The 12,249-nt window shown below is 42.6% G+C and overlaps 2 protein-coding genes across 2 annotated transcripts; one reads left to right on the top strand and one right to left on the bottom strand.

The window, feature by feature from the left end:
* The first annotated feature begins 2,422 nt into the window (after nucleotides 1–2,422).
* LOC138765858 (olfactory receptor 8U9-like) lies at nucleotides 2,423–3,364 on the top strand. Its single transcript, XM_069942962.1, has one exon. The coding sequence runs from the start codon at nucleotides 2,423–2,425 to the stop codon at nucleotides 3,362–3,364; it is 942 nt and encodes a 313-aa protein (XP_069799063.1).
* A 3,155-nt stretch (nucleotides 3,365–6,519) lies between these two features.
* On the bottom strand, nucleotides 6,520–7,461 carry LOC138765859 (olfactory receptor 1Q1-like). Its single transcript, XM_069942963.1, has one exon. It carries the CDS (start codon nucleotides 7,459–7,461, stop codon nucleotides 6,520–6,522), a length of 942 nt encoding a protein of 313 aa, XP_069799064.1.
* Between the last annotated feature and the right edge of the window lie 4,788 nt (nucleotides 7,462–12,249).

Consider the following 12,249-nt stretch of genomic DNA (forward strand, 5'->3'; position numbering starts at 1 on the left):
CCATAGAGAATGAATGGAGCCGTCATTCTCTATGGGCATCGGACTCATCACACGGCTTCGGGCCCTGATATCTTGGTAACGGGACCGGCTCCAGGAACGGAACTCGTCGGAAAGGGTAAGTATCCGGGGGCTGCACTGGGGGGTCGGGCGGGATCTGTGCCTGCGTCCCCGGTGACAGGTTCCCTCTAAGTACTCAGTTCTCTTCCATTCATTTTGCTGCTGTCAGAGTTATTCTACCAGAAATCTGGTCTCAATTGTTGCAAAAAGAGTTCCTGCTATTCTGCATAGTTTTTGGATCCCACAGATGGGATCAGTCTGTATGGACATCAAACTTGGATCAGGCTTTTTGATGGGAGTACCATCCGCTATACCTCTGTGTGCATATATATATATATATATATATATCTCAATGCTATTCCTCAGACTATTTTTCTAATAATTAACCTAGAATTTTTTGCTGAATAATTTTTGGCTACAAGTCGCCATATTCTGTAAACAACGAGAAATAGCTGAGGACCCCTGCTGTCACATGGGTCCTGACTACTAGTCGTGAATGAGATCTTTTTAGCTCCATTGATGTTTGGGCAGTTTTGGAAGTTACATCTACTCTTTTCTGTGTCGTCCTGTTTTGTATCTGTACACGTTACTGTTGCTTGTAGGAGGAAGTTGATCGACTTGAGGAAGTTGATCAATAAGGTTTTCTTTGTTCTAATCCCTTCATTGCATTTCACAAGCCATGTGTTTTTTTTCCGGTCATTATAGCCATATGAGCGCTTACCTTTTGCAGCACAAGTTGTATAAGAGCACTTTTGTGGGGCACAATGCTGCTATTGGCATTTGTGTTGTTGTTGTTGTTGTTGTTGTTGTTTTTTGACTGTTTATTAACCCCTTCCCTCCCGGGCCACTTTTCATTTTAGCACTTTTGCTTTTTTTCTCCTTGTGTTTAAAAGACCATATCATTTGCATTTTTTCACCTACAGACCCATCCTTTATGTTTTGCGAAATCAATTGTACTTCGCAATGACAGACTTAATTTTTCCAATAAATATGCTGCGAAACTGGAAAAAAAATTATTTCCGCAAGGAATTAAAAAAAAACAAACACTTTTTTCATTTTGGGGGATATCGTGTTTATGACGTTCGCCCTATGATAAAACTGACATGCTATCTATGTTCCTCATATCAGTTAGGTACACTGGCGCCCCCTAGTGGGGCTAAAAGTTAATGTAGTAAAAAAAAAGTTATTTTTAATAATAAAAAATCCCATCCTATACTAAAAGTTTAAATCAGCCCCCCTTTTCCCATTTTATAAATAAAAATAAATAAACATATTTGGTAATGCTACATGGGAATTGCTCAAACTATTAAATTATCACATTCACATACATTACCAGTATGATTACTATAGGCAAATTGTACATCTTTTTTTTCTGACTGCTTTTAAAAAATGAAAACATTTAAAAAAAAACCTAAATGTGTTTAAAATTTCTCCATTACCATCCTTATAACACTGGTATTTTTTGGTTTATGGGGCTGTGTGAGGTGTCTTTTTTTCCGCCATGATCTGTACTTTCTATCGGGAGCTTGATTGTGTATATGTGACTTTTTGTTCACTGTTAATTACAACTTTTCCAGATTTGATGTGACCAAAAATATGCAATTACCGTGCAAGATCAGGAATGTGATAATGTAGTTTGGGCAATTCCCATGTACCATTACCAAATATGTTTATTAATTTATTTATGGGTTTTTTTTTAAATAAAATTGGAAAATGGGGTGATTTAAACTTTTATTATAGGATGGGATTTTTTTTATTATTAAAAAGGATTTTTTTTTTTTTTTTTTTTTTTTTTACTAGATTAACTTTTAGGTGGGCACCAGTGTACACTTAACTGATTTTACATAGAGATCAATGCAGTAGGTATGTACTGCATTGATCTATGTAATTGGCACTGGATTACTATGGGCTGCTGGTCAGTGCCGAAACGCATAAAATGCAAAATCAGGCCAATCACAGGCCGGGACCGCCGCGGCTAGTGATTGGCTGAGCGGCCTGTCAGCTGAGACAAGCCGCTGTGAAGCTGGAGCGCGCGGGACTCGGGGAGAAGCACAGAGGAAGAGGAGCCCCGCAGCCTGGATAGGTATGTATACAGTTTAAACAAGGGCTGCAAGGACATCGGTAACGATGTCCCTGCAGCCCTTGTTAAACGATTATCAGGCCGTGTAATAGGCCCAGTAAATGAGCGCCGATCTAGCAGATGTTACAGGTATTATCGGGCCCCCATCGGCCCGTGTAATACCACCCTTAGATTAGGAGTTAGGTGTGTCATTAATTGTTGTTCTTAACCATTTTCTACCCTAAAAACAGTAAATCAAATAAAACAGCCATATTGAGCCTTTTTTTTCCCCTCAGTGATCAACCTATGGCGGCCAGCAATCCAGCCAACATTACCACCATCATCTTTGTCCTTATGGGTCTACCTAACACGCCTCAGCTTCGTTGTGTGTCCTTTGTGGTCTTCCTGAGTATTTACCTCATGACGTTAGTTGGAAACCTGACTATCCTCACGGCCATTGTCTCAGATGCCCGTCTTCATACACCCATGTACTTTTTCCTGGCCAACCTGTCTTTGATCGAGATGTGCTACACAACTGTCACTCTACCGAACATCCTCAACAACATAGTAAGACAAAGTAACTTGATTTCCTTCCGAGCCTGTATATGTCAGGTCTATCTCTTCACACTTTGTGCCACTGCTGAGTGTGTCCTACTTGCCATCATGGCCTACGATAGGTATGTTGCCATCTGTATTCCATTAAGGTACCGGATTATCATGAACCAAGTAGTGTGTCTTCAATTGGCTTCTACCGCATGGATCACTGGGATCTTGAACTCCATCATCCAGTCCCTCCCAACATCTCTCTTGCCTTACTGTGGTCTCAACAAGGTTGACAGACTCTATTGTGAGGTCCAACCCCTACTCCAGCTGTCTTGTAGTGACACAACCCTCAACAAGATGCTGATCACCTTGTCTGCCTCTTTATTTGGGGTCGGCTTCATGACTTTTATCTTGGTGACTTATGTCTTTATAGTTTCAGCCATTGACCGAATCCCATCATTATCTGGGAGGTTAAAAGCCTTTTCCACCTGTAGCTCCCACATCACAGTGGTCATCATGTATTACGGAACCCTCATCTTCATGTACTTGAGGCCAACGTCTAGTGACTCCTGGACGAGCGATAGAGTTATGTCCGCCATGTACTGCATGGCCATCCCTGTCTTAAATCCCTTTATCTACAGCCTGAGGAACAAAGATGTGAAACGTTCTATAAGAAACTTTTTGGTGTTGAAAAGAATCCCTTGAAGGAAGTGATGTCTATTGTTATGGCTACATCTGAGCAGAAAAAGTCAATGATGAAATAAAATCTATAGATGGAACCTATGTCTCCAGAGATCTTCCTGTGCTTTTCAGTGCTGTCAGCCCCTTAGGAAGCATATTGTGTCTCACAAGAAGAAGGATTGGAGATGCTTCAACCCAACATCCCTGATCCTTATTTCCACCATTGATTACAAAGGGTCCTATAACACAGCCCGATCTATTATGTAAACAAGTGCCGATTTGCTAGATCGGTGCTTGTTTACTAAGGCTATTACACAGCTTGATAATTGTTTAGCAAGGGCTGCACGGGCATCGTTATCGATCTCCGTGCAGCCCTTGCCCTAAACTGTATACATTACCTCTGCACGTTCCCTGGTCTTATGCCCTCTGCTCGCATCCCGGAGCCACCACTGTAGCTTCAGAGCAGTCTTTGAACTGACAGGCCACTAGATAGAACCGCTGTGGCCAGTGATTGGCTGATCGCCCAGTTGAGAGACCTACTCTGAAGCTACAGTGGTGGCTCCTGGAGGCAAGCAGAGGGTAGAAAAACACCAGAAGTGTGGAGAGGTAATGTATACAGTTTATTTTTTTACACAATTGTCAGCTGTCGGCCGAGCATTATTATTACACGTAGCGATGCGTGGTCGGCGGCCACAATTTTAGGTGAAGACCAAACGAAATAATCAGCCGATGATCATTGTGTTTGACTGATCGTTGTATCTATTGCAAGGAGTGATAATTGGCCAAATTGTCCTGATTGGGATGATTATCATTCTGTGTAATAAGGCCCTAAGCCCCGATATACATTAGATCATTGACAAATCATGCAACTCAGCAGGTTTGACTTAATAGATAAACTTAGGTTTATCTAATGTGTATGGCCAGCTTAAAGGGGTTGTCATAGACCACAAATCGTCATAGACCACAAAGATGAATGATCTAAGTATTTGATATTTTCCTAGCTTCCCGATATCTGGGTTTGTAGGGTAGAATGGAGCTTTATCACCTAGGACATATGTTCTATAGGCACAGCATGATTCTGTTATTGGTCATTGGGGAGAGTTAGACCCCCTTGATCTCGTCCATTTTGCTGTTAGGTATCAAGAAGCTGCCCAGTACTCCCCTCTATACAAGAAATCTAGTATAAAATAATGGAGAGAGGGATAGACTTCCATGGGGGCCCTTGGAAACAGGGGGTCCAGGTTGATTTCATCAGTGTTTCTATTGGGTACCTGATCAGAATTACCCTATAGAATTAATTTAGAATACAATTTCTAAAGTGCATCAACATCCAAGGCAACTGGGCCTCAATGTATAGACATGTATCGTATCTGACTAAATGGTTGCAGCCTCACTTATTGCATATAGTCACAGTGTGCATGTATGTGCTGGCAGGTTGGGTGTGCATTGACTGTGTGATGGTTAGTGTGCTCACACCCATCACCAGTGTTTAGGTCACTACCAGCAAGTGTTACTGAACACCCCCTCCTCCTGCTGTGTAAGTGTTTCACTTTCAGGGGGAGAGTTCTGTGTTGCCACATTTATGTTTTATGCCATATAGAGTTTATCATTACCTGTTTCTTCATACCCCATTGTAACCCATACTGACCCCGTATTGATTTTTCCAAACATTAAATTGGTGCATGGTTCCACATTACTTCTCTCTGTGATTATATTACTTATAGCATATTAAATGTGTACCAAGCTAGGTGGGAGTTTCCTGAGTCAGCCCCTGGCAGAAGAGTGAAAACCTCCTGCATACCACACAAGCTCTTGTCAAGAGTCAAGGTGAAGGCACTGGGCTAAAAGAGAAGGTTAAACAAACCCCCCAATTACACTGGAAAAGAAGCTACATTGGGGGTGTTACATTCAATCATTGGCTGGGACGGGACCGCCGCAGCCGGTGATTGGCTGAGCAACCTGTCACTTCCCAGACCGGCTCTGAAGTTGCAGCGGTGGCTGCGGGGAGCCCAGAGAAGAGAACACCAGAAAGTGTGGAGCGGTAAAGTATACTTCTTATTTTCTTTACAGATTCATCAGCCGGTGATGCGCGCCCGGCAGCCGATGACTTTAGGTCTTTATTGTCTTTATTACACTCTGTATAATTGGGCCCTTACAGAGTGGAGAACAGGACAAATTACACTTCTTCTATGAGGATGTTGGTATGAGGTTGTCCAGATGTCCCAATTTGATTTGATTATAGAATCTTGCAGGAAAGTATTTTTTTTTCAGATAAAGAAGAATATAGAGCGTATCCACTCATGTAGTGGGAGCCCTTGTGGCCGTCCAATATTTGCAACTAGTTTACAAACTTTAAAAGAGACTCAGTGACAAAAGTTTTATAAAAGTGTGATGACTCTGAGCAGTATAGAATAAGCAGGTCCTAAGGTTATTGGGCACCCGAGTACTCATGTAGTCATTCAGGAACATAATCACTTGAACCCAATACCCCATAACTTTAGGGCACTGCCAAAGCGGATGGAAAAAAAGTGTCTGGGAGAGACACACATCAGGGTACTGTGGTCTAAAGCAATGTGAGCTATGTGTGGAGTAGTAACATCTATAAAGAAAATATACTACAATGTTTGACTGGAATACAGGTACTTGGACTCTGCAGAAACACACATGAAGCCCTTCTCTCCTGGGTGGAAAAACTGGGACCATAATGGAGCGACTATTAAAATTCCTGCTGGATATTGGATAACCACTGTGTTTTTCTCTATCTCAACCCCCATTATTTTAGGGGCAAGGGTGGTGAGGACCTCTATGAAATCCCTTGGATCTTCTTAGCTTGTTAACCAGCATTGGAGAACACTACAGAAGTGCTACAAGACATTATACATTCTTTGGTAAGGGCACTGTGATACCCTGAGCTAGGGCTTCACTTCTCCTCCATTCTTGATTGGTCCTGGTTGACCAAAGTGCTTGTCTATATCTCAGCCTCCATTATTATAAGGTAAAGGTGGTCAGGACATCCATGAGATCTTATTGGTCTTCTTAACATGTTAACTAACACTGGGGTGCACATGAGCCCTATGGAGCTTTGCACAGCCATTGGGGAAGTTATTGAGCCAATATGAGCCTCAGGACTCCAGTGCAAACTCACCATAGTATACATAGACATAAAATAGTTAATTCAGTCATGCGTTATGTAGTCTAGCAAAGAGCTTCCTTGAAGCCTGCTGAACATCCTTGTTCCTCAAAGTGTAGATGAAGGGGTTTAACATGGGGGCAAGAATGGTGTACACCACACCTGCTATCCTGTCCTTGGTCAGTGAGAAGCTAGATGAAGGGCGAAAATACATAAACAATATTGTACCAAAATAAAAGGTCACTACGGTCAGGTGGGAAGAGCAGGTGGAGAAAACTTTTCTTCTCCCTTCAGCAGAACGGATTTTGAGAATGGCAAAAATTATGCGGATATAGGAGGCCAAGATGAACAGAAAGGGGCCACCTACTACAATCAGTCCTTCGGTGAAGATGACCAGTTGATTGATGGTGGTGTCTGAGCAGGAGATTTTAAAGAGGGGCACCATATCACACAAATAATGGTCGATGTAATTGGAATTACAGTACGAGAGTCCTGATGTCAAGGCGGTATGTAGAATGGCATTGGCTGTAGACAGTGCCCAGCAAAATGCAACAAGCTGCGCCCTCAGTCTCCTTTTCATCAGTATTACATAATGAAGAGGGTAACAGATGGCTATGTATCGATCATAAGCCATCACGGCAAGCAAGAAGTCCTCAACATTGGCAAATGTCAGAAAGAAGTAGATTTGGGCCATACAGCCGCCAAACAATATGACTCTTCTCTTTAGATCCAACATGAAATTCTTTAACATTTGAGGAACTGTGACTAAGGACAGGCAGATGTCTACGAAGGATAGGTTGGCCAAGAAGAAGTACATTGGGGATTGTAGTTGAGGGTTGGAGAAAATCAGTGCAATGATTGCCAAGTTTCCGGTTATGGTGATGATAAAGATGAAGAAAAAAGCCACAAAGAGCTCGAGCCAGTAACTCTGGAGATCAGCAAATGTGGAGAGTATGAACACTGTCACCAATGAGGAGTTGTTGGTTTCCATGTGTCTTGGAATTGTTATTATATTTCTTACGCCATAAAACAGCAATTACAATAAATCACTTAAAGTTACTACAAAACAACAAGATATTGAACATTAGACGGATTCAGCCTTGTGGATGATCTGGAAACGATAATGATCACCAAGATGAATGCTTGTGTACAGATGGCCTAATAGGCTCTGTACACATTACCATTTGTACCATATTGGACGGAAAGGCATTGGTTGCCCACCCATATAATGTAGGGGACAAAAGTAGTTGTTTGGTCATACTGAAGTGATGAATCAATTATGGGTCCACCAGAATCCTCATTGTAAACTGTATGATCACAGACAGTATTAAACTAAAGTTAATTTATTATATGTAAAAAAGATGACCAACAGTAGCAGAGGGCCTAAATATGGTACACCTACAATAGATTGTCCTAGGCAGAACCTCATGGGCTTATCTGTAATATTGTGTCAGACCCATAAGGGAATCCTCTGGTCTTCTGGTGGGACACATCTTCGATTGTGTCTGGGGGTACTATCGAAACTCCACCAACACATAAAGCAGAGAGGCTTTAGGTCTTAGTGGAGTCCACAAACCCGTATCAGGAGCTTCCTTAAGATTTCTGTCATTTGAGGTCTTTTAACAAATAGCTTATGATTTGTTTCTGGAGTCTATGAAGGAACTAACAGTAACTTAAATCATGAATGAACATTCAACAAGACCCACATCTAGAGATGAGCGAACCTCAAGCATGCTCGGGCATTTGATTACCAGTGGCTGAAGAAGTTGGATGCAGCCCTAGGGAATCTATGACCTTTGGCTGCATCCATGTTTTCTAAGGCTCCTTAGGGCTGCATCCAACTTCTTCAGCCACTGGTAATCAAATACTGCAAGCTCAGATGAACTCAAGCATTATATAAGGTTTCGGTTTTCATTTGCTTGGTCAGAGAACGGTCATGGTGGCTTAGTGTTATTAGATGAGGCCCCAGCATCCTCTTGGTCAGTCTGGTGAGGCCCAGGCATCGTTTTGTCTGTTGGGTGAGGCCCCAGTAGAAAAAGTTTGAGAAGCGCTGGTCTATACCCATAAGATCCATCTGTATAACTCCTCTTAATTCTCAAGAGTAAGCACAAAGTCCATGGCTTTCTGTTCCCAGTCATTATGGTGGGCACTGGACCATAGCTGTAGCTCTATATAATCACAATTCATTATTATTGATAAGTAGGTATTATATACAGCTCCGCATTCAGGACCCATGTGCTCAACACAACTTTGAGACCAGTATGGTATATATGAGCTTGTGTGGGATGCAGTATAGTACCAGCAAGCTACAGTGATACAATAGTGCCAGTCACAGTGACTCACAGCAGTCCCAGCCAGCCCCAATGTCTCAGACAGTGCCAGCTATCAAAAATGACCTATAGCAGTGGCAGCTGGCCAGCTACAGTAACCTATATCAGAACAAGCCATGATGCCTTCATCCCAGTAGTAGATGTCCATACGCCAGATTTCTTCTACCAGGAAGTGTGGTATGCTGGTTTGGAGGTTATCTGGCACTGTTAGTGCTCTGTAAATGTAGAAGTCCTTAATTTGCAAATACATATAATCCGCCATCCAAGTATTTATCAAGATCATGGCTACTGGTGGTCACTACTGTGGAAAGTACTGGAATCATGGAACTGGTACCAGGAATAGACTGGGTAATGGAAAAGAATATTTCAGCCATCACCTCGTATTAGGGTTTGGGGTAATCTGGAACAGGGATACTATATAGAGTGTTATTGGAACTGGGGTACTATACAGAGTGTTACTGGTACTGGGGTAATATCAAGAGTGTTATTGGAACTGGGGTACTATAACGGGTGTTACTGGCACTGGGGTACTATAGAGTGTTTTTGGAACTGGGATACTATACAAAGTGTTACTAGCACTGGGGTACTTTACTGAGTGTTACTGGTACTGAGGTACTATACAGAGTGTTCTGGTGCTGGGGTACTATACAGAGTGTTCTGGTGCTGGGGTACTATACAGAGTGTTCTGGTGCTGGGGTACTATACAGAGTGTTCTAGTGCTGGGGTACTATACAGAGTGTTCTGGTGCTGGGGTACTATACAGAGTGTTCTGGTGCTGGGGTACTTTACTGAGTGTTACTGGTACTGAGGTACTATACAGAGTGTTCTGGTGCTGGGGTACTATACAGAGTGTTCTGGTGCTGGGGTACTATACAGAGTGTTCTGGTGCTGGGGTACTATACAGAGTGTTCTGGTGCTGGGGTACTTTACTGAGTGATATACGTAGTTCTGTCTTCCAGTGACAAACTCACCTGCATCTCCTTATCATTAGGGGCACAGAGAGCGCCGTTGTGGTTCATCACCTATATTATATCAGTAGAGGTTGCGGTGTATTCCCTCGGTGCCGTCCTTCTGGGATCAATTCAGTCTACATATAGTCAAATAATTGATCCCTGGAGACTAGATTAATGAAAATACTTACAAAATACCCAGGATAATTGGAAATTTGACCAAAACAGCGACAATTCCCATCACTTGTTATTATCTACAAGAGTTTGAGTATAATTGACAAATGCTCGTTGGACGAAATTTCAGATTCTTCAGTGTTTATCTCATATACGAGGGGCTGCTGATAAGTCTTTGGCTTTGTGTTCTTTTTTGTTTCTTTGATAACGAATGTTAAATCACATAAAAGCCTTATGTGTCTATTATATGTTTTTAAAAAAATTTTGTTTGTAGCTTATGGCAACAATGATCTAGACGTGCAGCAAAACAAAATGGTGGCGTCTAAGGCAATATTCACAGCAAATGAGAGCAGAGGAGTAATACAATTCTTGTTTCTGCAAGGAAAGTCTGAGAAGGATATTCATGGTGATGTTGCAGACATTGGGGGATCAATGCTCTTCCTATTCTACAGTTAAGAGCTGCCTTGCCAAATTTAAAACGGGCCGATTCAGCACCAATGATGAGGAACGTCCTGGGTGACCGATAGTGGTTGTTGTTCCAGAGATCATCGATGCTGTGCACAACCTCATACTGGAGAATCGTCGAATTTCAGGTAAAGAAATAGGAGACATCATGGGTATTTCTCGTGAACGCTTTAGGTGTCATTATCCATGAACATTTGAACATGGAGAAGTTATCTGCAAAGTGGCTCCCCAAATGTTTGACAACAGATCGGAAAAGCTTCCGAATGAAAACTTCCCGCTGGTTGACCACCCACCTTATTCATCAGATCTAGCTCCCTCCCACTATCATCTGTTTCCAAACCTGAAGAAACACCTTAAGGGTACCAAATTTCCCACCTTTTCTGATGCCATGGCTGCTACAGATGACTGGTTTGGGGCACAGCTGAAATCCTTCTTTTTACAGAACTTGGAATACCGATGTAAGAAGTGTGTTGACATCAGTGGGGAGTATGTGGAATAAATGTAAAATTTCATCTTCCTATCTCGTTTCTTTCTGGGTAAAGCCAAAGACTTAACGGCAGCCCCTCGTATATGGCAGGTTTATTGTCAAGAGGTTGTACAGGATTGAAAAAAATTACAAATTTATTTTAGAAACAGCGCCACACCTGTCCATGGGTTGTGGCGGGGATCGGTTCAGTGACTGGGGCTCAGACCCCTGCATAAGGATATACCTACCTACCTAAAGGATGCCAGTAAATTTCTTCAAGCGTTACATGGCAAGATTGGTTTAGCTTGGCATCAGTCCATGTACAATGGGTACACCTGTGACTTGTACGCTAGCAAACCTATTTCTGGCAAAAGAGGTATATTTTTTTCAGAAGAAAACCTTTTAGATATTATTTCAATCCTAAGGTACACGGACAATGGATTTATCATGTGGGCACAATCCAGACACAATAGTAACTTGCAAACGGGGGAAACTTTACTGAAAGTCACTGTACAAAAATACAGACAAATTCTCTTGCGGTGCAGGGTTATAGAGGTGCAGTTCTTTAGGATTGATAGAATATGGGTAAAGTTCCCTTCCTTGTGGCTTTGTAAGCAGTTGTAGTTACACACTTTATGTACTTTATGTTACTTGTGGTTGTGTATATATACAGTCCATTCAGATTTTTCCCTACACGGGTTGGCCAAATATGATGTAGATGCTTGAGAAGTCTTTACTCACGGATAGGTGCAGCATATTACAAAGTGTAAGCTAAAGTCGATTGTGATGTATAAGCCACTCAGCACTAACTCCGGCGGCAAACCCACAAAGAGTTCATTGTGTGCAGGAGAGTCCTTGCACAGCTAACTTCCCTCTTCTGTCTAGACAAGTCTTCATCTCAGAGCAGGAACAGGATTTGAGTTGAATGCCCTCTAAGCATGGACTGGAGACGATGCCATGATCACCATGATCCGACCCAGATGATGCTTTAGCCACAGAAACTGGTCGCAGGGTCTCCGGTGTAGATAGGGTTTAATACGGATATTGAGAGAAAGGAGCTGCTGCACCTCGCACCTATGGCTGACACTAATGCTTCTTGGCTACATTTAAAAACCAACCCCAGGATGTTGGTATATAATTTAATCAAACCAAACCATATTGCCTCATGTACCACGTGCAGGTCCCCTGGGTCCCTACACTAACTGTGTCAGTCAGCGACCGCAAACCCCGCAAATCGAGCGCGAACAGGGAAGGGAGGCCATAGAATGGCCCTGCAACCCCACTGTCACAGGACCAAACCCCAAGGGCCCCCCCAGACCCAGCAGGTGCCGCCGGGGTTTGCAGTCGCTGACTGTCACAGTGTTAAGTTAGTGTAGGGACTCATGTGATCCAGG

The sequence above is a fragment of the Dendropsophus ebraccatus genome, chromosome 10, assembly GCF_027789765.1.
Source record: "Dendropsophus ebraccatus isolate aDenEbr1 chromosome 10, aDenEbr1.pat, whole genome shotgun sequence".
Taxonomy (NCBI): Eukaryota; Metazoa; Chordata; class Amphibia; order Anura; family Hylidae; genus Dendropsophus; species Dendropsophus ebraccatus.

Coding starts and splice junctions, on each gene's coding strand:
- LOC138765858 (XM_069942962.1), top strand. CDS start 2,423: ATGGCGGCCAGCAATCCAGCCAACATTACCACCATCATCTTTGTCCTT.
- LOC138765859 (XM_069942963.1), bottom strand. CDS start 7,461: ATGGAAACCAACAACTCCTCATTGGTGACAGTGTTCATACTCTCCACA.